General features: G+C 45.4%; 1 protein-coding gene across 1 annotated transcript in view; it reads left to right on the top strand.

Annotated features, from left to right (window-relative positions):
- LOC140391798 (high-affinity choline transporter 1-like) overlaps nt 1–27,592 on the top strand; it is a 267,954-nt gene that overhangs the window by 180,095 nt on the left and 60,267 nt on the right. Inside the window, exons 5-6 of the mRNA XM_072476681.1 lie at nt 9,024–9,172; nt 9,285–9,428. Coding sequence (XP_072332782.1) covers nt 9,024–9,172; nt 9,285–9,428 — 293 coding nt within the window. The remainder of the gene's footprint in view (nt 1–9,023; nt 9,173–9,284; nt 9,429–27,592) is intronic.

Here is a 27,592-nt window from a genome sequence, read left to right on the forward strand (position 1 = left end):
CTGGTAGTGTGGCGACCAGAATTGTGCACCATATTCCAAGTGCAGCTTATCAAGATTCTATACAACTGCAGCATGACTTGCAAATTTTTATACCTGATGCCCCATCCAATGAGGCAAGCATTCCGTACGCTTTCTTGACTACCTTATCCACTTGTGTTGCCACTAGAACTGTTATTAGAGATGGTAACTGAGCATGTGCACAAATATGAACAGATTAGGGAGAACCAGTATGAAGTTGTAAAAGGAAAGTCATGCCCCATGATCTTGGTTTAACTTTTTGAGAAGGAACTAAAATGATAGATAAAGGACTGTCTTTGAATGCTATTTATATGGACTTCCGGAAGACATTTAATAAGGTTCCATACAAGATACTGTTAAAAACAAAATGAGAGCACGTGGATTTAGAGATACCATACTGACACTGATATGGAATTGTTTAGCAAGTAGAAAACGGACTGTAGTGTTAATAGGTGTGTACTCAAATTGGCAAGATGTGGCTTGTGCTGTCCATGAGGGATCAGCACCACAATTTTAGCTTTTCACTATATTTGTAAATGACCTAGAAAAAAGAATAGACAACAATAATTTGCTCTAGGTTTGCCAATGACACTAAGTTTGGGAATAGAATAGATAGTGCAGATGGGAGGAGAAAGTTGTAAAGGGGCAATAGATGGAGTCAGTGCACAAAACCATAGTAGATGGAACTTAATGAAGTTAATGTTTAGGAAGATCAAAGTCAGATTAATGTATTTTCTAAATAGTGAGAAAGCAGAAATTGTAACCAAACAGAGATTTTAGAGTCGATGCACAGACATCACCAAAAGCTAGCGAGTACAAAACAACAGTTCAAAATATCTGAAGAAGTGCTACAGGGACTCACATTATCTCTGTTTCTCTCTCCACAGATACTGCCAGACCTGCTGAGTTTCTCCAGCATTTTCTGTTCATTTCAGATTTCGAGCATCCGCAGTATTAATTAAAACATTCTAAAGGGTATTGGCCTTTATCTAAATGGGCCCAAAATGCAAAGGAATAGAAGTAATTTAACAATTATACAAACCTCCACTTGGCATCCAGTCTGCATCCAGTTCTGGGCACCACACCTCAGGAAGGACATATTAGCGTTGGAAAGAATGCAATGCCAATTCATCAAAACCAATATTGGGTCTAAAAGATTAAATTATGAGGACATGTCGCATAGATAAGGTTTACATTTCCCAGAGTACAGAGGTTTGAGCAACAACCAACCTAATTGAAGTGGTTAAGACAGTTAAAGGTTTAGATAGAGGAAAACCGGGAGACAGATGCTGACGGTTGTGATCTCTAGGGGCTGACTGTTTGGAAGGGCATTCTAAGAGGAAGCAGAAATTAAAAGATTAACAGAAGCCAGCAATTCAGGCACCTTCTCAGCCCATTTTCTTCATCTACAGCAAATATGGCAGAAATTGCAATGCCAGTGGGGGACTCCTGAGCTTCACCAGGCGATGCTTAGCACAGAGTTTACCAAAACAGCACAAATCATCATCTTAAGAGCTGGAAGGTTGACACCTAAAGAGGAGACAAAAAAGAACTATTTCCTCTTGTGGGGAATCCAGAGCAACAGGCTTTAACTATTATGACCCCAGACCAAACCCCAACAGTGGCTAGGATACCGTATGGAAACCCCAATATTTAATTTTAATTTTGTAAGACTGTGAGGAAAGGATACTTTGCTCCAGGAGTGATTGCACAAAGAAATAGAGATCTGTGGTATTTTAAAACAAACTTTATTATGAACACAGTATTAAAATCTTCAACAACACACTGGAAAATAACTTCCAAATACCCCTTAAACAATACTACTAAATACCGTGAATACAATATCCTTAATTGCCATCTTTATTCCAACTTAAACAACAAAGGAAAAAAGGACATCTCAGCTCCCAATCCACTTTAAATGCCGCTGGCACTCAGGAATACTTGCTTTTAGCTATGTTCTTTGAGAGAACTGTACTGGCTGTATGTCTCAGCTTGTTTCAGCTCTCTCCTTGTTCTCAGACAAGTCTACATTGCTTTAAAGGCTGTTAATCTCTTTTAACTGAACTGCAAGGAGAAATCACCCCGACTTGTGGACACAGCTTCATCCAAAACTGCACTGACCTGCTTTAATACAAAATACCTGATACCTTAGCTCCACTCAGTAACAACATCACGTTACCAAGCTGAAATCTAATTAACGCCATAGGAAATCCCCTTAAGGAAAAGAAAATTCCATTAGCCCAAGTTTTTACAATGGTTTAATTGCATCCCTGGCTCCCAGGCTTTCAAAAAATGATTCTTTGAAAAACATGACCGCAACAGTCAAACACACTGTAACCCAGGCTTTTAACCATTACTGCACAAAATATCTATAATACAATACATATGAAATTCCTACATTCATCATACCTCCCCTTTAAAAAACAGGAACCAGCAATATAAAATGTTGGCTTCATTCCAATGTCTTTTAACTCTAAACATTCCCCATTATTAAACACAACTAATATGCTATAAGATACAAATCATGTTACATTTTATACATGCAAAAACTCTTATACTCTAATTTAATCTTTCTTTTCTACTTTTGAACATTCCAGTCTTCTCATCGTCAATCTCATTTTTCCTTCCTGCTGCGTGTAAAATTTTAAGTTAACTGGTTGCAACAATAAACTCCACCTGAACAGTCTTGCATTGTGATCCCTAAACTTTTCTAAAAATGTAAATGGATTATGGTCTGTGTATACAATTGTCTCCAAAGAATGGTTGCCAGCATAAATGTTGAAATGTTGTAACGCCAGTACCAAACTGAATGTCTCCTTTTCGATGACCGAATATTTATTTTGATGAATATTTAATGTCTGAGAAAAATAACCAACAGGCCATTTTATTATTTCATTATCTTCCTGCAACAGTACAGCACCAACATCCACATCACTCGCATCAATTGCCACCTTAAAAGGGTTAGCATAATTAGGTGTAATTAACACTGGTGTGGTGGTTAAGACAGTTTTCAGATTATCGAGTGACTCCTAACATTCCAAAGTCCACTATATTTCCTCTGCTTTTTCAAAAGTTCAGTTAGTGAGCAACCACGCTGTTGAAATTTGGCACAAATTTCCAGTAGAAACCCTCATACCCAGAAATATAAGAACTTTTCTCCTCTTTGATGGTATTGGAATCTCCCCAATCGCTTTTGTTTTCACATTCTGTGGGGTCATCTGACTATGTCCAATTTTATGCATATTCACATTTAGCTAAGTTCCCCACCATTCCAGCCTCCTGTAGTGTTGCTAACTTTTGGTTGGCTCTTAAATCGTAATTTGCTCTGTTTGTTTAACCTTTACTCTAGAGTCACCAGGTATCTTTATGATACCGCCACAAGGTTCAAGTTCAAGTAATGATCAATAACTCAACACACCAATTAGTAAGATTCAAATCAAAACACATTTATTATACACAGTAAATCACTACTCATGCATAAACTCTACTTTCTAGGCTATTCCTTTCACCAAAAGGCCTATACTTAGCTTCGGACTGGCCCACCAGGTCAGGGGAACAAATGACCTTTCATTCAGGTCCTGAGTCTGCAGGATTCAAAAGCTGGTATGGACTGGTAGCAAATGCGCCTATCTCGTAGCGAGGGATGACTTGAGACTTACTTGCTTGACGGCAACAAGACAGGTCACTGTCAAGGGTTGGTTCAAGTTGCTGAGTGACCCTGCCAAAGAAGGACAATTTGAACTTGGGGGCTTTACTTTATAGTCCCCAGGGGCTTCCCGCCCTTCAGGGCGGACCTCGTACCTGGTTCCAAGTGATTGGACTACTTTCCGATCACTTGGATCGATTTTTCCAATGCTGGAGCAGTTCCCTGATCGCTGGGCGGTCCCTAAATGTCCGTTGGCCTTCCTTTGTCTTGGCTCCTGCTGGCGCCGAGGGGTCTGCTTGGCTTTGTTTACCTTAACTGTTGCCATTGTGCCTGGGAATCGCATATTACTATGTAGATGGCTGCTGCATTACTATGCAGATGGCTGCTGGTTTTGGTGCTGTCTGGTTGTTTTGCAAGTTCCAATATATATGATTTCTGTATTTGCTAGTCTTTGCCTGTGTTGGCTGAATTTCCCTTCAGCCTTTGCGGTTCTCCATTTTAAGTCGGGAAGTGGCCAACTCAGGTGGCTACACTAGTCAATCGAATAATTCCTTTAAATGTTCCAAATGTTCCTTCCAAGTTTGACTGAACACGACCAAATCATCAATGTACACTGCACAATTGTTTAGCCCAGAAATGTTCTTGTTCGTTAATCTTTGGAATGTTGCTGACGTACTCTTCATTCCAAATGCCATGACTTTAAATTGATACAAACCATTTGGTGCCACAAAAGCCAAAATGTCCTTTGCCCTGTCTGATAAAGGTACTTGCCAATATCCTTTAAGTAAGTAAAGTTTGTTTATAAAATTTGCCTGTCCCACCTTTTCAACAGTCTTCTAAATGAGGAATAGGATACAAATATGACTTTGTAACTGGGTTGACTTTTGAATAGTCCACACACAATCATGTCTTCCATCTGGGTTTGGTACCATCACAATAGATTAGACCCAATCGCTGTGATACCATTCTTAAGCATGCTGTCAATTTCCTTTTGTACCTGTGTTAACTTTAGTGGATTGAGCCTGGATGTTGTTTAATTGTAATAGCATTTCTTTCATTGTGCATAATTACTTTTGTACTGCTCAGTTTATTCCCACATTCAGCCCTATGTGACTGTAATAACTGTTTTAGGTCATTTTGATTTTCCTCTGGAAGGTCATCATATAATTTATCCAAATTTATTTTGAATTCCTCATTCTCCAATCTAATTTGAGTAATGTTAAATTCAGAATCATCTGGATTTATCTCTACTCCCTGAGTTACAATGATTAACACATCCATCTTCTTTCCTTCTCTATCAAAATTACTTTTGAGCATATTAACATGACACACTCTGAGTTTGCCTTCGACCTGGTATTCTTCTCAAATAATTCAATAATTCACCTCACTCAATTTCCTTTCAATTTGATAAGGCCCACAAAATCTTGCTTTTATTGGTTCACTGATGATTGGTGACAATACTAGTATTTTCTCCCCACTAACACCATTTTTTCATCACATGTTGTGACAATTTAAAATATTTTCTAGCCAACTCACTAGCACTAGTTATCTCTCCCTAAAGTTTGACACACAGTCCAACAACACAGTCTCTGAATGCTGACTCATCAACTTCTCTCTGACCAATTTAAGTGGTCCTCTTACCACATGATCAAAAATCCAATTCGAAAGGACCAAATTTAGTTTGACACATTCGGTGCATAGCCCAAATTGCAAATAGTACAAATGGAATTCCTTTATCCTAATCCTCTGTATAACCCCGACTATAAGCCCTCAACATGGTCTTTAAAATTTGATGCCACCTTTCCAACACCGTTGTGATTCTGAATGATCTGCATTTGAGTTAAATTGCTTTATTCTTAAGCTATCCATAACTTCCTTAATTAACTTTGACATAAAATTGGATCCCTGATCTGATTTAGGTAGTCCACATCTAATTTTAAAAATTGGTTAACTCCTCTGCAACTCTATTAGCTGTGATGTTTCTTAATGGAATGGCCTCTGGAAATCTAGTAGACACATCCATTATGGCCAATAAAAACTGATTTGCACTTTTTGTCTTAGGCAGGGGTCCCACACAATCAATTGGGACCCTAGTAAACGTTTCCTCAAAAGCTGTAATGTGTATTAAAGTTGCTGGATTGATTACCGCCCAAGGTTTCCCTATTACCTGACATATACGGCAAGATTCAACTACATCTTTATGCAGTCCAGGCCAATAAAAATGTTTTTGCATTTTTGCTTGAATTTTTCTTACTCCTAAATCGGTCTTTGGCCAATTCAATTGTTTAACCACTTTCTCAAATGAAAAAAAAGGCTTCCACATCGTTCTCATCAAATCTTGACAGTGCTTGAATACATCCCTACTAAGATATCCCAACTAAGCTTTTGACTAGGAAGTGATCCTTCTTCCTCTAGACCTTCCTCAGTTTCTGCCTTTAACTCCAACATTTTCTGTTTATGTTCTTGGATTTGATTGGTTTATTATCATATGTACTGAGGTACAGTGAAAAGTATTATTCTGTGTACAGCTCAGACAGATCATTCCGTGCATGAAAAGAAAATACATAATAGGGCAATCATAAAATACACAATGTAAATACACAGGCACAGGTATCGAGTGAAGTATACAGGAGTGTAGTACTACTCGGTAGAGAAGATGTGTGAAGAGATCAGATTAGTCCATAAGTTCATTTGTTAGTGCGTGTTCTCAGACTTTTGTATCTCCTGCCCGATGGAAGAAGTTGAAAGTGTGAGTAAGCCGGGTGGGAGGGGTCTTTGATTATGCTGCCCGATTTCAAAGGCAGCGGGAGGTGTAGACAGAGTCAATGGATTGGAGGCGGGTTTGTGTGATAGACTGGGCTGTGTTCACGACTCTCTGAAGTTTCTTGTGGTCTTGGGATGAGCATTTGCCATACCAGGCTGTGATGCAGCCAGATAGAATGCTTTCTATAGTGCACATGTAAAAGTTGGTAAGAGTCAATGTGGACGAATTTCCTTAGTTTCCTGAGGAAGTATAGGCGCTGTTGTGTTTTCTTAGTCGTAGCCTCGACGTGGGTGGACCAGGACACACTTTTGGTGATGTACGCACCTAGGAATGTGATGCTGTCAACCACCTCCACCGCGGCCCGTTGATGCTGACAGGGGTGTGTTCAGTACTTTGCTTCCTGAAGTCAAAGACCAGCTCTTTAGTTTTGTTGGCATTGAGGGAGAGATTGTTCTCTTTGCAGTTCCAGTTTCTCTCTCCTTTTCCTTTGCTTCTGCCATTGCCAAACTCTGTTTTGCCTTTATCCTTTCTTCCTTTGCTAATCTTTCCATTTCGAATAGCCCTCTTTTTTTCTTCTCAGCCCTCACTTTTTCCTTTTCTTTAATTTCCAATTTCTTCAATACTATGGGCGGGATTCTCTCAGCCCAGGCCCGGGCCGGAGAATCCCCGCGACTGGCGTGAATTGTGCCACGCCGCCCCGAGGCCGGCATGCGATTCTCCGCAGAGTGGAGAATCGGTGCCATTGGTACCGGCGTGATTGGCGCGGCTACTCTAAAGGCAAGATCGGACTCCTATCAGCCCCAAGCCAAAACTCTGGCTATATCTCTTCAGAAGCTGTTTCTCAGCTTGTTTCAGCTCCCCCTTGTTCTGAGACAAGTCTTCACTGCTTTAAAAACTGTTAATCTCTTTTAACTGAAATCTGCCTGACTTATGATCACAGTTTCATCCAGAACTGCATTGACGTACTTTTCCTATAAAATGCTGAATGCCTTAGCGCCACCCAGTAATGACATCACCTTACCAAGCTGAAACCTAATTAACTCCACAGGGAATCCCCTTAATCAAAACAAAATACCATTAGCCCAAGCTTTTTATGATGGTTTAATTGCACCCCGGCTCCCAATCTTTCAAACCAAGATTTTTATAAAAACGTGACTGCAGCAATCAAACATACTCTAACCCAGACATTTAAACCATAATACCTATAATACAATATACCTAAAATTCCTACATCCATCATATTAACCTTAAAATTAGATCTGTGTAGTTCAGGGCTGATGTCAGCAAACACTTCTTCAGACTTCCTTGCACTCACAAAATATGTTGTTAGACAAGAGTATTAAGCGAACCAAGATGGTTAAATTGAATCAAGAGACAATTAGCCATTAATTGAATGGGGGAACAAGCTTAAGTGACCGGAAAGCAATTTAATCATCTTATGTTCTTTAAAAAAATTAGTAAGTGTCATTTGTCATATGATAACCGACCTCTGTCCTACTCAGTGTTGGCATAGCAGATCCTGTTATCACTGCTAACTCCCAACTTGTTGGTGGTGACAGGATTGGTAATGATGGTGTTGTTGCAAATATGGCAGCGATGGCTGGGATATTTCTTAGTTGAGATAGTCAGTGCCTGCCACTTGTCAGTCAAATCCTGAATGTTATTTAGGTCTTGCTGCAGTCTGGCAATTTCATTTACAAAGTAGTGTATCATTATTGAATAATCTCCCAACAGCCTCATTTCAGACCTTATAATAGAGAAAACACCAATGATGGTTGGACTGAAAATGCTTCCATGGGACAATGTCCTCAGGCTACCATAACTGATCACTGACAACTACAACCACCTTCATTTGTGCCAGACGTATTCCAGTCATTGCAGAATTTTCCACTTGCCTCCAATAGATTTCAGCTTTGCTAGGACTTCCTACTGCCAAATATTCTGCTTTGGTGTTGAGGGCAACTGTTTTTAGCTTTCCTCTGACAGTCAACTCTTCTATTCATATCTGTATCAAATCTGTAATGATATTTGGAGCCATGTGCTCCTCGTGGAATGTATACAGAGAATCAATCAGTAGGTATCACTTGCTACCACCCTTAATGTTTCCTTACAGCAAATTACTGATGATTGGAAGGAGGTTGATAGTGGGGGCAATTGGAGACATAGCTCTCTCAGAGGTGATATTTACCTTTGCAGTAAATCAGTGGTGGATCACCCAGCCATTATGGAACCCATCCAACCTTCACTGATCACTGGGTCTTCACTCTAAAATACAAATGCTATTCCTGGCATACCCTTCTGAGTTCACCATTGAACTAAGGTTAGTCTTCCAACTTAATGGCAATGGAAAAGTGAGGAATATGCAGGACCAAGAGTTTGGATTATGTTGATACTCTGCTGACAGCAATTCAGTTTTGAGTTGTTAGACTTGAGTTGTTCGCCTCTTCCTTTATTAAATGAAACTTATGTTTCTGATGTTTTTGCTCACATGAAAAGTAATCTCTGTGATGGTTTTATCAGTTCATAACCACAAATTGATACTGATACTGATCTATTATATAAAAATTCATAACGAATAAACATTATCTCCCTCAGGTTCATCATTGAGTGTGATTTTTGAAATCAACGTTCATTTGGCCATTATTATTTCGACTGTGATAGCAGTTTGTTATACTCTGATTGGTGGTTTATACTCAGTTGCATACACAGACATGGCCCAACTGTTCTGTATCTTTGTAGGATTGGTGAGTTTATAAAGGTATTTGAAATTATTGAAAGTGCTAAGTTTCAAACAACTGGATATACAGAATGCATTTAACAGTGGATTAAGATTTCTTGCTTTGATTCTTCATGCAGTACATTAGCCTGCCTTTTGCTGTTTTAAATCCTGCCGTTACAAGTATTGCCATCACCGCTACCAAGTATGTTTATCGTGAACCATGGATTGGAACCATAAGCCCTGGAAATGCTTGGATTTGGATTGACAATTACTTTCTGATGGTATGTATGTAGTGTTAATTATTACAATCTGTGTAAGGTAAATGAAATCACATTACGTCTGCAAAGACACCAGGATCAAGCTAAATATTTTCCCCCGTGCAGCTGCAAAGTGACTGGTTTTCAATGGTATTTCAGGCTGCCACTGTCTCTTCTAGCACAGATCGTTCCCCTCATTAGCCTGCACAGAGTTATCCAATCATGAGTATTAATTACAGTACTCATATTGCAGGTTTAAATTTTATAGATCCAAATAGGCAGTAGCATAGTGGTAATGTCACTGGACTAGTAACCCAGAGACCTAGGAACATGTTACTTCAGTTAATAAATTGAGAGTAATTGTGACCATCAAAGCAGTGCCGGTTGTTGTAAAATCCCATCTGCTTCATTAATTCCTTACCTAATCTGGCATACATGTGACTCCAACCCCACAGCAATGTGGGTGACTCTTAATGACCGAGCAAACCACTCAGTTGCATCAAGCCATTATAAAGCAAAAAGAGAATGAAACCAGATTGACCACCTGGAATCGACCTAGGCACCGGAAACAAGAATGGCAAACCCAACTCTCCAAGCCGTTCTTCCTAATATCTGGGGGCTTGTGCCAAAATTGAAAGAGCCATCCCACGGATGAGTTAAGCAACAACCTGACATAGCTGTACGGAATCACACATTACAAACAACACGCGTAAGTTCCCTGCATTGCATAAAGTGCAGCAGTGGGTGTGAAAAACAGCATCTTACCCATTGGCCACAGTAGCAGGTTTTCACACTGCATGGTCTATCTTCCACCATATTAATTATGCATGAACAGGAAGAACGCCAGACCGCGGGTGAGTGGCCCCTGATTTACATGGACATTGCTTCCTCATTCTGGGCGGCATATTTAAACAGATCTGTGAACAGATTTTTCAATGAATGCAGCCACAGATGAGAGATATGACTCCAAAAGGGAAGAAGGCAGCTGTGTCCAAATTCAGTGTTGCTTCCCTGGAATATCTGCTAGACACAGTCGAGGCCTGTTGCGATGTCCCCTACTCTCATGAGCTTTTAAAAAAAATTCCAATTAAGGGGCAATTTTAGCGTGGCCAATCCACCTCCCCTGCACATCTTTGGGTTATGGGGGAGAGACCCACGCAGACATGGGATGAGGTTTATTTTAAATGTACCTTCACACTACACCCTTCACAACCTTTTGGGAATAGTGGGGAATTAGTGGGAGGATTCCAGAGCTGATTATCAGCCTGTTGAACTGTGTTATGAATTCTCTTTCCATGGCCAGTAAGTCCTGGCATTGAACTCAAACCCAGGGCTTCTGTTCCAGTGGTAGGGGTGCTATAACTGTGCCACATGGAGGCGATCCACCAATCTCACCATTCTGGCCTGGGAGGTGGTGGCAGTGGTGGCCAATGCCAATGCAGCAGACAAGGCATCATCCAGCCAGTGCAGAAAGACGATTAAAGATATCAATTGTGGTTCCAGGGTATGTCAATCATTTCATCACTCTCAACTCGTACACTCACAAGCCCATCACACATTCACTGGCATCTCACACGCTGCCAGACCAAGGGACATCACCACCCATTCTCTCACACATGCCTTCACATCTCTATCTAGACACATATCCTCTGCAATTTGCATCCTCATCTTGTCCATTGCTGCACTCACCATCCAAACACAGCAGGCACCCTCATCATTTGCCATGGCAATAGTCCTGCTCACACTCTCCATCTGTCTTCATACAGGACAAGCTTGTGCACAATAAAAGGGAAAGGTCTCAGACCAGGAGTGGAGTGGGCAAAATCAAGGTCCTCACTCCTTACGAGAATGGAGCCATTAGGTTGGCTGTGGAGGACTTGGACCATGCCTACGGGCAGCACGGTAGCACAAGTGATTAGCACTGTGGCTTCACAGCGCCAGGGCCCCAGGTTCGATTCCCCGCTGGGTCACTGTCTGTGTGGAGTTTGCACGTTCTCCCCGTGTGTGCGTGGGTTTTCTCCGGGTGCTCCGGTTTCCTCCCACAGTCCAAAGACGTGCAGGTTAGGTGGATTGGCCATGCTAAATTACCCGTAGTGTCCATAAGGGTTGGGAGGGGTTATTGGGTTGCGGGGAAAAGGTGGAAGTGAGGGATTAATGTGGGTCGGTGCAGACTCGATGGGCCGAATGGCCTCCTTCTGCACTGTATGTTCTATGTAATCTACTGCGACAGTGTGGTGGGCAGCGCACACCCAAGTGAGGATCCAGCTCATCCCTCAGGCAACCAACTCTGTGCATTGTCTTCTTTAAGAGTTTCTTCCTGCCATGGGCTAATTATCTTTGTTTTCTATCAAAGGCAGCTATAGAAAGTGCCCAACGACACCCGTAAGCCAAACCCTCAGCTCCAGCCCTGACAACACCTAGAATGAGGAACCAGAGGAGAGCACCATAGAAGACTTGTCACAGTGTTCACCTACACCCTCCAGTATCACAGATAGACACGCCTAGTTCTAGAGCTGCCTTGGCATTACAATCTGATCAGTACAGCACACAGCCAGGTCCATAGCAGGCAGAGGCAGGGACATCCAAGGTCACCGGCTCTCAGAGGATTGTTGGAGGCCAGGAATTTGCATAGTCAAGAGTCTGAGGACGAGCCTCTGGACTCAGCCCTAAATAAACTGCTGGAGGTGCAGTAACACTCACGGAAACATCAGGAGAGGATGTCAGCTGCATTTTATAGGTTGGAACAGAGGGTGGAGGAGACCACTAGCCTTCAGTATGAGGCAATAGTACCAGCAGGTCAATGCCATGGAGACCTTGGTTTAAAACATCGGTCCTGCACTGCTGCAGGAGCAGCACTCCATCACTTTAGCCATTGGTGCCATTCATCAGTGACTCCGAAAGAGAGAGATGAGGCATCCAGATCTCAGTCCAACTGCTTCTTCTCCTCAAGAGTAAGCCAAGACACCCTTGGGCACCTGCTGGGAGGAGGACCAGCAGCTGGATTACCTAGAGTATCCACCCAGGTGATTGCAAGAGCGCCCGACTGATCCAAATCCCCATTTCCTGTGATCCCCATCACCTCCATCTCCACACGCCCGGGAGGGTGCACCTGCCCCGCAGCTGGACACCCAAAGCAGACCGTGCCCCCTCAAGGACTGGCCTCCCCAGAAGATGCCGCAAAGGTCTTCAAAGACAACAGGATGTAGCAGCCACAGCTCCACCTCCACTGTGAATGTTGGGGAAGCAGACAAACAAAGCGTTAAGGTTAGGAAAGTTACACAAATATTTAGAAGCACAGTGGTGGCACGGATGTTCACAAAATGTATATAATGTATATAAAGAGGGGCAGCACGGTGGGACAGTTGTTAGCACTGCTGCTTCACAGTGCCAGAGACCCAGGTTCAACTCTTGCCTCGGGTGACTGTGTGGAGTTTGCACATTCTCCCCGTATATGCATGGATTTTCTCCAAGTGCTCCGTTTCATCCCACAGTCCAAAGATGTGCAGGTTAGGTGGATTGGCCATTCTGAATTGCCCCTTAGTGTCCAAATGTTAGGTGGGATAATGGGTATGGGGTAGAGGCATTAGCCTAGGTAGGGTGCTCTTTCAAAGGGTCGCTGTCGACTCAATGGGCCAAATGGCCTCATTCTCCACTGTAAGGATTCTATGAATGTTCACAAAGGGAAATATAATTGCACCCATTTCACATCTCATGTCCCCTTCTTATGATGCGCTGTCAATCAGGTGCGATACCATGGTCTTTCCCCTCACATGAGAGTTCCACGATAGTGATATCAATGTGGAGTGCTTCCATATCACCACTGTGTGTGGCCCTTTTCCTCATCATTCTCCACATCAGTGATGCCTCGACCTTAATGTTAAATGTGCTTGTGGAAGGAACCTCATTTACATGTTTTGCAATGTCATGTTATGTTTACTATGGGCTCTGTAAGATTGAGACAGAGGAGTTCTTCTATCTTGTCTACATTCTTGAAAGGTGAAGGAGTGGTATACAAGGAGAGATGTGTTCCCACACAGACCAAGGTCATAAATTGTGCCACTCCTCTGTTCTCGAGTTTTCTGAGAGGGTTTTCCTGCTATGAACTCATAGAGCTGTGTGCATTTCCATATGCCACCCACATTTCCCACTTTCTGCTTATACATCTGTTAAGCTCACTAATAAGTAGGAGGTGACAAAGTTCTGCCCCCTCAGCCACTTTATTGCCCTGGTGCCCGAACCTACAACATTAAGCCTTTTCTAACCTGCAATTGTCTGGATAGTAGCTACAAGGTTCTCGTCACAATGTTGGGATGCAGCACCTTGTGACTTATCACTTAAACAATAGCTGAGACCGGGCAATGTAGAACATAGAACATTACAGCGCAGTACAGGCCCTTCGGCCCTCAATGTTGCGCCGACCTGTGAAACCACTCTAAAGCCCATCTACACTGTTCCCTTATTGTCCATATGTCTATACAATGACCATTTGAATGTCCTCAGTGTTGGCGAGTCCACTACTGTTGCAGGCAGGGCATCCCATGCCCTTACTACTCTCTGATTAAAGAACCTACCTCTGACATCTGTCTTATATCTATCTCCCCTCAATTTAAAGCTGTCCCCTCATGCTAGACATCACCATCCGAGGAAAAAGGCTCTCACTGTCCACCCTATCCAATCCTCTGATCATCTTGTAGGCCTCAATTAAGTCACCTCTTATCCTTCTTCTCTCTAATGAAAACAGCCTCAAGTCCCTCAGCCTTTCCTCATAATACCTTCCCTCCATACCAGGCAACATTCTGGTAAATCTCCTCTGCACCCTTTCCAATGCTTCCACATCCTTCCTATAGTGCGGCGACCAGAATTGCATGCAATACTCCAAATGCGGCCGCATATAAAGAGGGGCAGCACGGTGGGACAGTTGTTAGCACTGCTGCTTCACAGTGCCAGAGACCCAGGTTCTTGCCTCGGGTGACTGTGTGGAGTTTGCACATTCTCCCCGTATATGCATGGATTTTCTCCAAGTGCTCCGTTTCATCCCACAGTCGAAAGATGTGCAGGTTAGGTGGATTGGCCATTCTGAATTGCCCCTTAGTGTCCAAATGTTAGGTGGGATAATGGGTATGGGGTAGAGGCATTAGCCTAGGTATAGCTGCAACATGACCTCATGGCTCCTAAACTCAATCCCTCTACCAATAAAAGCTAACACACCGTATGCCTTCTTAACAACCCTCTCAACCTGGGTGGCAACTTTCAGGGATCTATGTACATGGACACCGAGATCTCTCTGCTCATCCACACTGCCAAGAATCTTACCATTAGCCCAGTACTCTGTCTTCCTGTTATTCCTTCCAAAATGAATCACCTCACACTTTTCTGCATTAAACTCCATTTGCCACCTCTCAGCCCAGCGCTGCAGCTTATCTATGTCCCTCTGTAACTTGTAACATCCTTCCGCACTGTCCACAACTCCACCGACTTTAGTGTCATCTGCAAATTTACTCACCCATCCTTCTACGCCCACCTCCAGGTCATTTATAAAAATGACAAACAGCAGTGGCCCCAAAACAGATCCTTGTGGTACACCACTAGTAACTGGACTCCAGTCTGAACATTTCCCATCAACCACCACCCTTTGTCTTCTTCCAGCTAGCCAATTTCTGATCCAAACTGCTAAATCACCCTGAATCCCATGCCTCCGTATTTTCTGCAATAGCCTACCATGGGGAACCTTATCAAACGCTTTACTGAAATTCATATACACCACATCAACTGCTTTACCCTCATCCACCTGTTTGGTCACCTTCTCAAAGAACTCTATAAGGTTTGTGAGGCACGACCTACCCTTCACAAAACTGTGTTGACTATCTCTGATCAAATTATTCCTTTCCAGATGATTATACATCCTATCTCTTATAAACCTTTCCAAGATTTTTCCCACAACAGAAGTAAGGCTCACTGGCCTATAGTTACCTGGGTTATCTCTACTCCCCTTCTTGAACAAGGGGACAACATTTGCTATCCTCCAGTCTTCTGCCACTATTCCTGTAGACAAAGATGACTTAAAGATCAAGGCCAAAGGCTCAGCAATCTCCTCCCTAGCTTCCCAGAGAATCCTAGGATAAATCCCATCCGGCCCAGGGGACTTATCTATGTTCACACTTTCCAGAATTGCTAACACCTCCTCCTTATGAACCTCAAGCCCTTCTAGTCAAGTAGCCTGAATCTCAGTATTCTCCTCGACAACATTATCTTTTTCCTGTGTGAATACTGACGAAAAATATTCATTTAGCACCTCTCCTATCTCCTCGGACTCCAAGCACAACTTCCCACTACTGTCCTTGACTGGCCCTACTCTTACCCTGGTCATTCTTTTATTCCTGACATATCTACAGAAAGCTTTAGGGTTATCCTTGATCCTACCTGCCAAAGACTTCTCATGTCCCCTCCTGGCTCTTCTTAGCTCTCTCTTTAGGTCCTTCCTAGCTAACTTGTAACTCTCGAGCGCCCTAACTGAACCTTCATGTCTCATCTTTACATAAGTCTCCTTCTTCCTCTTGACAAGTGTTTCAACTGCTTTAGTAAACCATGGTTCCCTCACTCGACCACTTCCTCCCTGCCTGACAGGTACATACTTATCAAGGACACGCAGTAGCTGTTCCTTGAACAAGCTCCACATTTCCATTGTGCCCATCCCCTGCAGTTTTCCTCTCCATCCGATGTATCCTAAGTCTTGCCTCATCGCATCATAATTGCCTTTCCCCCAGATATAACTCTTACCCTGCGGTATATACCTATCCCTTTCCATCACTAAAGTAAATGTAATCGAATTGTGGTCACTATTACCAAAGTGCTCACCTACCTCCAAATCTAACACCTGTCCTGGTTCATTACCCAGTACCAAATCCAATATGGCCTCGCCTCTCGTTGGCCTATCTACATACTGTGTCAGGAAACCTTCCTGCACACATTGGACAAAAACGGACCCATCTAATGTACTCAAACTATAGCGTTTCCAGTCAATATTTAGAAAGTTAAAGTCCCCCATAACAACTACCCTGGTGCTTTCGCTCCTATCCAGAATCATCTTTGCAATCCTTTCCTCTACATCTCTGGAACTTTTCGGAAGCCTATAAAAAACCCCGAACAGGGTGATCTCTCCTTTCCTGTTTCTAACCTCAGCCCATACTACCTCAGTAGACGAGTCCTCATCAAACGTCCTTTCTGCCACCGTAATACTGTCCTTGACTAACAATGCCACCCCTCCCCCTCTTTTACCACCGCCCCTGAGCTTACTGAAATATCTAAATCCCGGCACCTGCAACAACCATTCCTGTCCCTGCTCTATCCATGTCTCCGAAATGGCCACAACATCGAAGTCCCAGGTACCAACCCATGCCGCAAGTTCACCCACCTTATTCCGGATGCTCCTGGCATTGAAGAAGACACACTTTAAACCACCTTCCTGCCTGCCGGTACACTCCTGCAACTTTGAAACCCTACTCATGACCTCACTACTCTCAACCTCCTGTATACTGGAGCTACAATTCAGGTTCCCAAGCCCCTGCTGAACTAGTTTAAACCCTCCCGAAGAGCATTAGCAAATTCCCCCCCCCCAGAATATTGGTAATGGTGACATTTGGTGGTCAGTACAGCCTCTGTGCATGCTCTGGAAGTGCACATCATAGATTTAGATAGTGATTTTTAAAATATTTTTATTGAAATTTTTATCTTTTACACACTGTACATTCAACAAGGGTACAACGGTCGATTACACTATACAAGGCATTTTCCTAATATCTGTTTTGGCTGTTTTCCGGTTCCCCCTCCTTTCTCTGGCTTCCTCCTCCTCCCTTCCCTGTCCATTCCTTGATGTCTCGTAGGCTCCCGTGCGCCCCGCCTCCCTGTCCATTCCTTGCTGTCTCCTGGGCTCCCGTGCGTTCCCCTCCGCCACGTGTTTTTCGGGGTCCGTGGGTAAGCTGTGGTCTCCTTGCGGATAGCAGGTTAAAGTCCATTTATAGCTTTTTCCTCTCCACCAGAAGCTCTACGGTCGGGGCCTAGAAGTATCTTCTGTCAACCTCTCGAATGGAGTCGATCAGTTGCTGCCTAGCCACCCTCTCTTCCCTGTCCCTGCATGCTTTTTAGGTGATCATTTCTCCTTTAATCGCAGCCTTGTGGAAGCTGTCCCTCCCCACTAGGTTGCCCAGCATTTGGACCTGTAACCGGTCTTCAGGCAGGCCCACTATTTGGATGCTCAGCCCCCTCAATCGATTAGCTTGTCCTTGACCTTCCCTTTCAGGCTCCCTGGGTCGATACCAACCTCTTCATTTCGGCCTCCAGGGTGATGCTTCGGTTTCTCTGGTCCGTCGAGGCTTTTTCCAGCTCTTTAATTGTGCTCCCCTGGGCTTCCAATCTCTTTCCCATCTCGAGAGCTATCTGCATGGCCACCAGAGCCTCCACCACTGCCACACCTTGACATACTTTATCTCAGCCTTGATGTTATCCCTCATCGCCTTCAGTTTCCTGATGAGGAACATCTTCCATCCATCATCTGGTGGGTGAGGGGCGTGGAAAAAAAAGGAGCTGTTCGGGTCGACAGTCTCCCTTTCTCGGGGTGGCCGGGGACCCCTCACCTGGTGGGTCCGCAGGCCCATTTGCTTGCGATTCCTGTTTCTTGCCGCAGTATTTGGTGATCCTGTGACCTCTTGAGCTGCTGCTTCCTGGCATTTTTGCTGTATATCTCATCATTGAAGCTGAGGGGATGTTTTAGTCTGATTTTGCAGGCTAAATTTGGTCAAAAGTGCCTATTTTGTTGTCTTACAGAGGAGAGCCACCTGACGTGTGACTACTCAGCACATCCCTGTCAGCTGGAAGTCTAGCTTTAGATAATGTTGAGAGGAGCAATGAGATAGGTGCGAGGAGGGTGGCACGTTGGCACAGTGGGTAGCACTGCTGCCTCACAGCGCTAGAGAACCAGGTTCATTCCAGCCTTAGGTGACTGACTGTGTGTCGGTGTGGGTTTCCTCTGGTTGCTCTAATTTTATCCCACAGTCCAAAGATGTGTAGTTTAGGTGGATTGGCCACGCTAAATTACTCCTTCGTGTCCAAAGATGTGCAGGTTAGCTGGGGTTATGGGGTTACGGGAATAGGGCAGGGGAGTGGGCCTAGGTAGGGTGCTCTTTCAGTGGGTCGGTGCAGACTCAATGGCTGAATGGCCTCCTTCTGCACTTTAAGAATCTATGAAAACTCTATGCACTGAAGCTGAAGTGTGCTCTTTATTAGCAAGGACTTGTGACCTTGAGAACTTCCTGGTGTCTGAGCATTTTGGAGTTCGCAATTGCCAGGGCTGGTGAGGAGGCACAATGTGTGCCTAAAAGAGGAAGCATTTTAATATCTGCCATCCACAGGATTGGATTGGGTTGGATTTGTTTGTTGGCACGTGTACCGTGGGAGAGTGAAAAGTATTTTTCTGCGAGCAGCTCAACAGATCATTAAAAGTACATGAAAAGAAAAGGAAATAAAAGAAAATACATAATAGGGCAACACAAGGTACACAATGTAACTAGTAAGATGAGGATAAAAGCAGGCCAGCAGAATGTCAAAATATTGAGGTAGAGAAGAAGATGACACAGAGGAGTGAGTCATTCTGAACAGATGCAAACATGTGGAAAGTCCTCGGCTGCCTTGGCCCAAGTGTCACCTGCCAGTCTCCCAATTGAGGTTACACAGAAAATGTTCTCTCGTTGCTGGAGATGGATCTCCTTTTCCAGAATGAAGGCAATGATCTCGCTGCGGATAATGGAACAACTCCTGGCTCTTGTCACTGACTGGAATGCTGAAGAGATGTTTGAAGAGGCAGCAACTTCTGATCTTTGATGCCAGGATGCCATCCTCCTGTTAGCACCTCATCCCAGCAAAGACATATGGTCCCGAGTCTTCGGCATCTTTCAAAGGAACAGGACAATGTGAGTCAGATGTGTAACTATTCACTCTCATATTTAAGTGCATGAGTAAAATTAGAGGAATAGCAACACTGCCGCTCATGATGGCCCATGTTATAGAATCATAGAATTTACAGTGCAGAAGGAGGCCATTCGGCCCATCGAGCCTGCACCGGCTCTTGGAAAGAGCACCCTACCCAAGGTCAACATCTCCACCCTATCCCCATAACCCAGTAACCCCACCCAACACTAAGGGCAATTTTGGACACTAAGGGCAATTTAGCATGGGCAATCCACCTAACCTGCACATCTTTGGACTGTGGGTGGAAACAGGAGCACCCGGAGGAAACCCACACACACACTGGGAGGATGTGCAGACTCCGCACAGACAGTGACCCAAGCCGGAATCTAATCTGGGACCTTGGATCTGTGAAGCAATTGTGCTATCCACAATGCTACTGTGCTGCCCATGTTGGAGGACACTTGTCCAAGAGAGTATTCACCTCAACTCGTCATCTTCCTCCCAGAATATGGTAGCTATGAGGGCTTGTGTGCCTCATGCCCGGGCCTTTCCCTGCACCCTCAGCTTTCTTGAACGACTGCCCTCATTCTATCAATATCCTTTTCATCGGAGGAGACGTGCAGCTTCTCCATGCCGGCATATTGAAAATCTCCTTCCTTTGCAGTGCCAAGTTGTGCAGTGCACAGCAAACCAAAGTGGTCTGTGAGACCCTCTGGGGAGTGAATTGGAGTTCTCTGCCAGATCAATTCATGCATCAGAATTGCATCTTTAAGATGCCAATGGTCTGCTCCACCAATGCTCAGGTAGTGGCATGAACTTTGTTGTCCCTTCTTGCTGCAGGAATCTATGGCCACTGCACTGGCACCATCAGCCATTTCCTTTGGAGGTACTCTTTGTCACCCTGAATCCTATTTGGCCTCTCAAAGATGTCTGGGTTCTGCAAACTGTTCAAGGTGTACGAGTCATGGATGATTCCTGGGAATCTGGTGCAAACCTGCATGGTATGTTTCTTATGATCGTAGACCAGTTACCCATTGAGTTAATGGTAGCCTTTCCTTTTTATGCATTGGAGTGCCTATAGCTAGGGAGCTTATATCGCCACATGAGTTCAGTTGATGGCACCTTGCTCGTGTGGGAATCCAGACATCTCAGCAAAGTCCAATGCTCTGGCATCCTGGCTTGCTTGATCTCTGTTGAAGTAGACACAATTGTGGGCCTTGGCAAAAAGGGCGACTGTGACTTCATATGTGCATTTGTGCCGAGGTGCTTGAGTGATCCTGCAGAAGTCTCCAGTGGATCCTTCCAGGAATCCACTGGCATAGAAGTTGAGTTCAGCCCTTATTTTCAGAGCCACTAAAAATGGATGGCTTTCCAGTCCCCGTGGTGCCAATTTCTAGAAAGTGGGCCAATGTGAGTAACCAGATCCCTGAACATGTGGAGCCATCGGCAACTCTGTCTTTTGCTCATCTGCTGTAAAGACATGCGAGTTCTGCTGCACCCGCAGGAAATCTCTGCTGCCCCTTAACTTTGAGGGCTTCACTCATCCCTTTGGCAATCCAGTCACCTCCACCACAATTTTCTCCTTCTCTCTTGCCTGGAAGCAATGATGTAGGCAGCAATAAATCTAAGCTCCACCTTACTGATGGTTTCCACTCTGCAGTATCAGTGAAAGACTGACAAGTTTCAGCATTAGTCTTCAAAGGTCCTCTTTCTGTCAATAATTAGTCAGTGAATGTGGGTCCAAGGGCTTTGTTGAGTGTCAGCAACTATTCACCCTGGAAATGCTGGTCACTGCAGGGTAAGTTTCAAGGTGGTCCATACCCACCACCCCACACCACCCAGCTCCCTTTATGTGATCGGCCACTGTGGGATTGCTTTAACCTGACACTTGGAAGTGCTACTTTCAGCCCAGGAGCCGTTATCCTGCAGTCTAATACTACACTCTGGAATAAGCATGAGGAAAAATGTTTAGTCAGGAAATTAGATTATGTTAGGGGGGGACTTGAGGCTTCTCTTCTGTTAACTTGCCATGACTCTAATACGCATCTGAAGTTTGTTCAAACGCCCAATTGCTCTACAGTTTGTTATCGCAATGGGAGGTTTTGATGCTGTGAACAAAGCGTTAATACAAAGAGATTGATTACTGCCACTTTACAGGATTAGTCTTGCATGATTACGCATCATTGCTTCACTTTCCCAATTCCCTCCCCAGCAAACGTTCTCCTCATTTTCATTTTGTACTGTGCCATCGCAGCAGGTTGGAAGATGGTGCTCCTGTCTCACTACCAGACCAACTTGTGTGTGGAAATCGCTACCGGCACCCTGGAGGAACTTAATATTCAGGTTTCCCTTCCTCACAGACCTCTCAATCCTTACCTTGTATTCCTGTTATTATTCCCTGTTAATAAACCCCATTGTTACTACTGGAAGCCTTCAGGATATTGTCTCAAGCCACCGTACCTACCTTTATCCCCAGAGAAGCCCTTGTCCTGTAACCCTTTTCATGCTTCAGGCCAGTTTGCCCCCCCCGCCGCTCCCCACGCCAGTCTCCAGTGGAGCTCACGCCCTGCAACCCATGAAAAGCCATCCCCACCTTACCACTGATCTGGTAGGTAAGGACTTGCCTGTGACAACTCACTGAATGTGATGTGGTGTTGCCTACGAAACCTGGCACTGATTATTGTGAGCACTGTGTGATGCAAGTGGACAAAAAGAGCTCAAAGTCACAAGTAAAGTGCATGTTGGGGCATGCATGTCACTTATGTACCATTGTGAAACACGTTCTTCTAATTACACACTGACGTGCCCTGATGATCCAGTATGAGTGAATGATATTGGCGAGCTGTCCTAATAATTAGATGCAAATGCATTGCAATGAAGTTTCCGCTTGCCATGGGGGAAACGCGGCCCACATTGAAGGCTCCAGTGCACAATTGTGAACTGGTCTCACGGTGATGTAAAACTGATTTCTGGCCACATCAGAATATTTTCCGCTCCTGCGCACTGTGACTGCCACAATCCATGAAGTCACATGGCATCAAGTCATACATGAGTGAAGAAACCTCCAGCCAATTACCACCTAACACTGCACCACCTCTCCCCCCAGCTGATGAATCAGTGCCCCTCCATTGAACACTAACCGGAAGAAGCACTGAGAGTGTCAAGAGCACAGAATGCACTTTATTGTCCATTACCAAGAGTGACTCAGTAACATCACTACTGGCCAAGCTGGCTGAGTCCTGAAGGACATAACTGCTAGACTCAGTCGTTGGCAGATGGTGAGGCAACCAGCTAGCGGGAAAAACCTACTTGACCTCTTCTTCACCAATCTACCTGTTGTAGATGCATCTGTCGATGACAGTATTGGTATGAATAACCAGCGCACAGCTCTTATGGAGACGAAGTCCGGTCCTCACATTGCAGATATCCTTAGCAGTGTAGTGTGGCACTACCAACATGCTAAATTAATAATAATAATAATCGCTTGTCACAAGTAGGCTTCAATGAAGTTACTGTGAAAAGCCCCTAGATTGGATAGTTAACAGACCTAGCTACTCAATACTAGGCAATAATCAGGTGCTGTGGGTCATCAGCAGAGGCAGAAGAATTGTACTCAACCACACTCTGTAATCTCATGCCCAGAATATTTCTCACTCAGCATTACGGTAAAGCAGAGGGTCAAACCTTGGTTCAATGAAGAACGCAAAAGGGTATGCTAGCAACAGCATCAGGTATACCTAAAAATGAGGTGTCAAACTGTTGAAGCTACTACACAAGACTACTTGTGTGCCAAACAGCAGAATCAGCAGAACTAAGCACGACCAATACATTTAAGTTCTGCCACATCCAATGGTGAATGGTGGTGGACAATTAAACAATTAACTGGAGGAGGGGGAGAAAACTCCACAAATATCCCCATCCTCAAAAATGTGGGAGCCCAGAGTATCAGTGAGAAGACAGGGTTGAAGCATTTGCAACCAATTTCAACCAGAGGTGCTGAGTGGATGATCCATCTCGGCTTCCTCCTGAGGTTCCACAGATGCCAGTCTTCAACCAATTCATACTCCACATGATAAGAAACTGCAGAGGACACTGGATACTTCAATAGCCACGGGCCCTGACAATATTTCAACGCTAGTACTGAAGATTTGTGCTTCAGAACTAGCCTCGTCCATAGTCAAGCCATTCCAGTACAGCTACAGTACAGTATAGCATCGAATTGGAAATGTGGAAAAATACCCAGCTATGTTCAGTCCTCAAATATCAAGGAAAACCTAAACAAATCTGTCCCTCAATCTACTCTCAATCATCATAAAAGTGATGGAAGGCGTGGATATTGACTGCCCTTAATATAGAAGCAGCATTTGACTGAATGTGGCATCTAGGAACCTAACAAAACCTTCTCAAAGGTATTTAAGGATGGGCAGTAATGATAACTTAGCCAGTGATGCCCACATCCTGTGAATACATTTTTAAAAAACTGAATTATGCTTTATTATAAAATGATTTAGGTAGCTTGTTAATCTATCGGGAGAAAGGATTAATCTACACAATGGAAGCACATTTATCACTTTCCCAGAGGTTAAGCACCATGAATTCTTTCTCAAAATGGCAACAATTTGTAGAGTTTGGGGATTTCATAAACTCATTGTCCTTATTTAAGTTTTAAAAATTCATAGTGCTGATAAATCAAAGTCAATGGAAAGATAAATCAGCAGATCAGCTATCCACCCAGCCATGAACATAAAAATTATGAATTAACAAACTGAAAAGAATGTTACATTCCATGACTGCTATGGATGAAATAAGATGAAATTCGGGTGAATTTCCGAGCCCCGCTCCTGCGTCACAGGGGCACCTGAGGCCCGATATGATCTTTGACCAAGTGGCCAATCAGAGATGCACGCTTTCCATCCAGTTACAGATGGTGAGCAGGTTCCCTAAACCGGAAAGCCAATAGGAGTCCATCCAACAATGACAGATTATCAGGTCCAGTTGGAAGCTGCTGATTCAGGTAACAGAAAGTGAGAGAGAGAGAGAGAGACTGCTCCTCATGATGGAGAATTCATCTGAAGACATTTTAAAAATTGTGATCCTGATAAAAAGTCACAGCCCAGCAGGTTGTCAATGTGGTGGTTAAACCTTCCATTGGATGGCCATCAGTCGCAGATGTGGTCGGACACCAATGGAGATATAGGCATGTTCCCACCTGGATTTGCCGCTAAGAGGCTGTTTCCATCGTTTGGCCATATTCTGGCCTCAGATTGGGGCCCATAAGCCACCTGGGAAGTTGTAATCAACTTCCACTAACTGGCTGCAATTGGGCATTTCATTGGCTTAATCACCTCCAGTCCTAACTCTGCAATCATTAAAAAATTTGTCCTTGGGGCTGTGAATTTCCAAATTGAATTAATAATCGCAAGCGTCTGCCACATTGTATGAAAAGTAGGAGAGGGGTCTAATAGCTTTGCTGTCCTACGGAATTCTCTGTTCCTGAGGACAAGTGTTGACACCGGGGCAAGATTATCGGAGTTCTACGACAGCAAAACCGGTGCCAGACCTGGACCAATTCAATGACCGTTAAGGGGCTAGCACCGGCACCATGTGGATCATCATCAATTCCAATGAGAATCAGTGCGGGATTCACGGGATTCGCAATTGACACTCAGGAGGCCGACAAGCTGCAGCCACATACACACACTTCACTCCCCACACACTCTATCCCAGCCAACAAGATGGCAGCGAGGAGAGCGGCACCCCTTTTATGGACGCTATGCTTGAGACCCTGCTGTACGGCGTGGAGGAGAGATGGGCAACCCTGTACCCCAGCCCAGGAAAGAAGCTGCCAGTCGCCACTGTTCACTGTGCCTGGACGTAGGTGGCAGAGGCGGTCAGCGCCGTGAGTAACACTGTCCAAACCAGCCAGGCAAGCTGAAAAAAATTGCATAACCTCCTCAGGGCGGCCAGGGTGAGTAGTCAGCACTGTGCTCCTAGCACCAACCCACAACCCACATACCCGTTACCCCATCCCCCTCACCCGGGGCCGAACCCCCACACTGCAACACATGCCGGTACCCATACCAGCTGCCATGGCCAGGTGCCCAGGCCACTGAAGTCACCAGCTACACATCCCTGGGCTGCATGTGTCAGATTGTCTAACACTGTGCGTTTTCTGTTTTCCTCCCCCGCCCCCCCCCAGGGGATGGCCACCCATAACCGCTGGGAGCAGGAAATGACTGGAGTGGGACCGCGAGATCTGTGGCCCCCGACCGTGACTGAGCAGAGCGCCCTGGACGTGGTCAACGCCCCAGAGGAAAGGGAAGTCGCCCGGATGGAGATCGCCCATGGGCGAGGAAGTGTGATCCTGCCGAGTTGCAGTTCCCCATGGCACATGTATTAACCCCATCCCCACCACCACCACCCTCACATTACCCTCAGCCCCACACCATCCTCACACCACCCTCAGCTCCACACCACCCTCACACCACCACCATCCCTACTTCCCCCTCCTAAACACATCTCCCATCCAACACCCCCTCTCCCCCTTCCCCAACACACACCCACCACCACCACCGCACTCGGCCTGTGGTCTAATCATGCGTCTTGTCTTGTGTCTTACAGGACCTGCTGGTGATGGTGTAGGTCCTTCTTGTGTACCCCTCCCCCAGCTTTAGCCACAGGCAGAGCCCCAGGTGCCCACCAGTGACAAAGACACTGACACAGACACGAGATATAAACACAAGACCCAGGACACCCGGAGCATGAGTCCGATGATGACACTGATTTCCCATCACAGCTGTCTTCAACAACCTCCATCATCCCAGAGACGCTCACCTCGGTAGGGCTCATTAGTGAAGAGGCTCCTGGGGCACTATCTGGTGTTCCACACACACATACTCCGGTACAGCAGGTGGAGTTGGAACATCTGAGGGCGCAGATGGTCGGAGGGGGGGGGGCCAACCCCAGGGACTGGCTGCCGTCCAGATGGGATTTGGGCATCTGGAATGGACAGTCCCATCAATCGTGAAGATGCTGTCACACAGCCAGGGACTACATGAGGGGTTGTCGGTGAGCATCCAGCAGCTGCAGGCACAGGTGGAGGAGTCCAACCATGTGCAGGACCAGGACGTGGTGCCAGCCATGTTTGCCACCCAGGCCAACACCACACTTGTGGAGTCTGCGGTGGCAACCTTGGGGGCGAGTGTTTCGGCCATGGATCAGCATGTCCAAGGCCTGGGGCATTTGGTGCAGGTGGTGGCCAAGGCCAGGGACAGGGTTGCCCTCTCCAAGGAAGCCTTCTGCAAGGGCCAACTGTACATCGCAGAGGCACTCCTGTGCATGGTCCAGTCAGAGCGAGCCATGGCCAGTCAGCGGCATTTCCAGACACTGGCAAACATGGCGCAGACACAGTGGGAGGTGACCCAGTCCCAGAGTGAGACTGGCTGACGGAGCCAGAAGGTGGTGGCACAGTTGCACCATGATGTGTCACAGTCCCAGACGCCGATGGTCCACTCCCTGTGCTCCGTGGCCACGAGCATGCAGACCCTGGCTCAGGTGGCAGCAGGCCTCTAGAACTGGCAGCGCCAGGTGGTGGGAGAGCCTAAGGGGTTCACTCCGACCAAACCCCCATCCCATAGAGTGGCCCGGGGCCCATTGGGCACCCCGAGGGAGGACGCAGCAGTGGGGCCCATGCCGGTGACTCCAGCAGGGAAGGTGGCGGAACACCGCAGCACTCTCCATCTCCCCCCAAGTCTTTATCCTGATCAAAATCCATCCTCCTACATCTCCCCCAATGTCTCAGACTTTTAGTCTCAAAGGTGCCTTGACCAATATTCTTGAATCTGGTTCATATCTCTTTCTGAGGTCAAGACTATTACAGACTCGCCCATCAGGTGGAGTTGAATCCACGATTGATGGGACTGTCCATTCCAGATGCCCAAATCCCATCTGGACGGCAGCCAGTCCCTGGGGTTGGCCCCCCCCCCTCCGACCATCTGCGCCCTCAGATGTTCCAACTCCACCTGCTGTACCGGAGTATGTGTGTGTGGAACACCAGATAGTGTCCCAGGAGCCTCTTCACTAATGAGCCCTACCGAGGTGAGCGTCTCTGGGATGATGGAGGTTGTTGAAGACAGCTGTGATGGGAAATCAGTATTTGTGTCCTTCTCCTGGGTGGCCATGGAGCTTTGTCTTACTTCTTCCTGGGTGGAATTTTCCAGTGCCACCAA

The sequence above is a fragment of the Scyliorhinus torazame genome, chromosome 15, assembly GCF_047496885.1.
Source record: "Scyliorhinus torazame isolate Kashiwa2021f chromosome 15, sScyTor2.1, whole genome shotgun sequence".
NCBI lineage: Eukaryota > Metazoa > Chordata > Chondrichthyes > Carcharhiniformes > Scyliorhinidae > Scyliorhinus > Scyliorhinus torazame.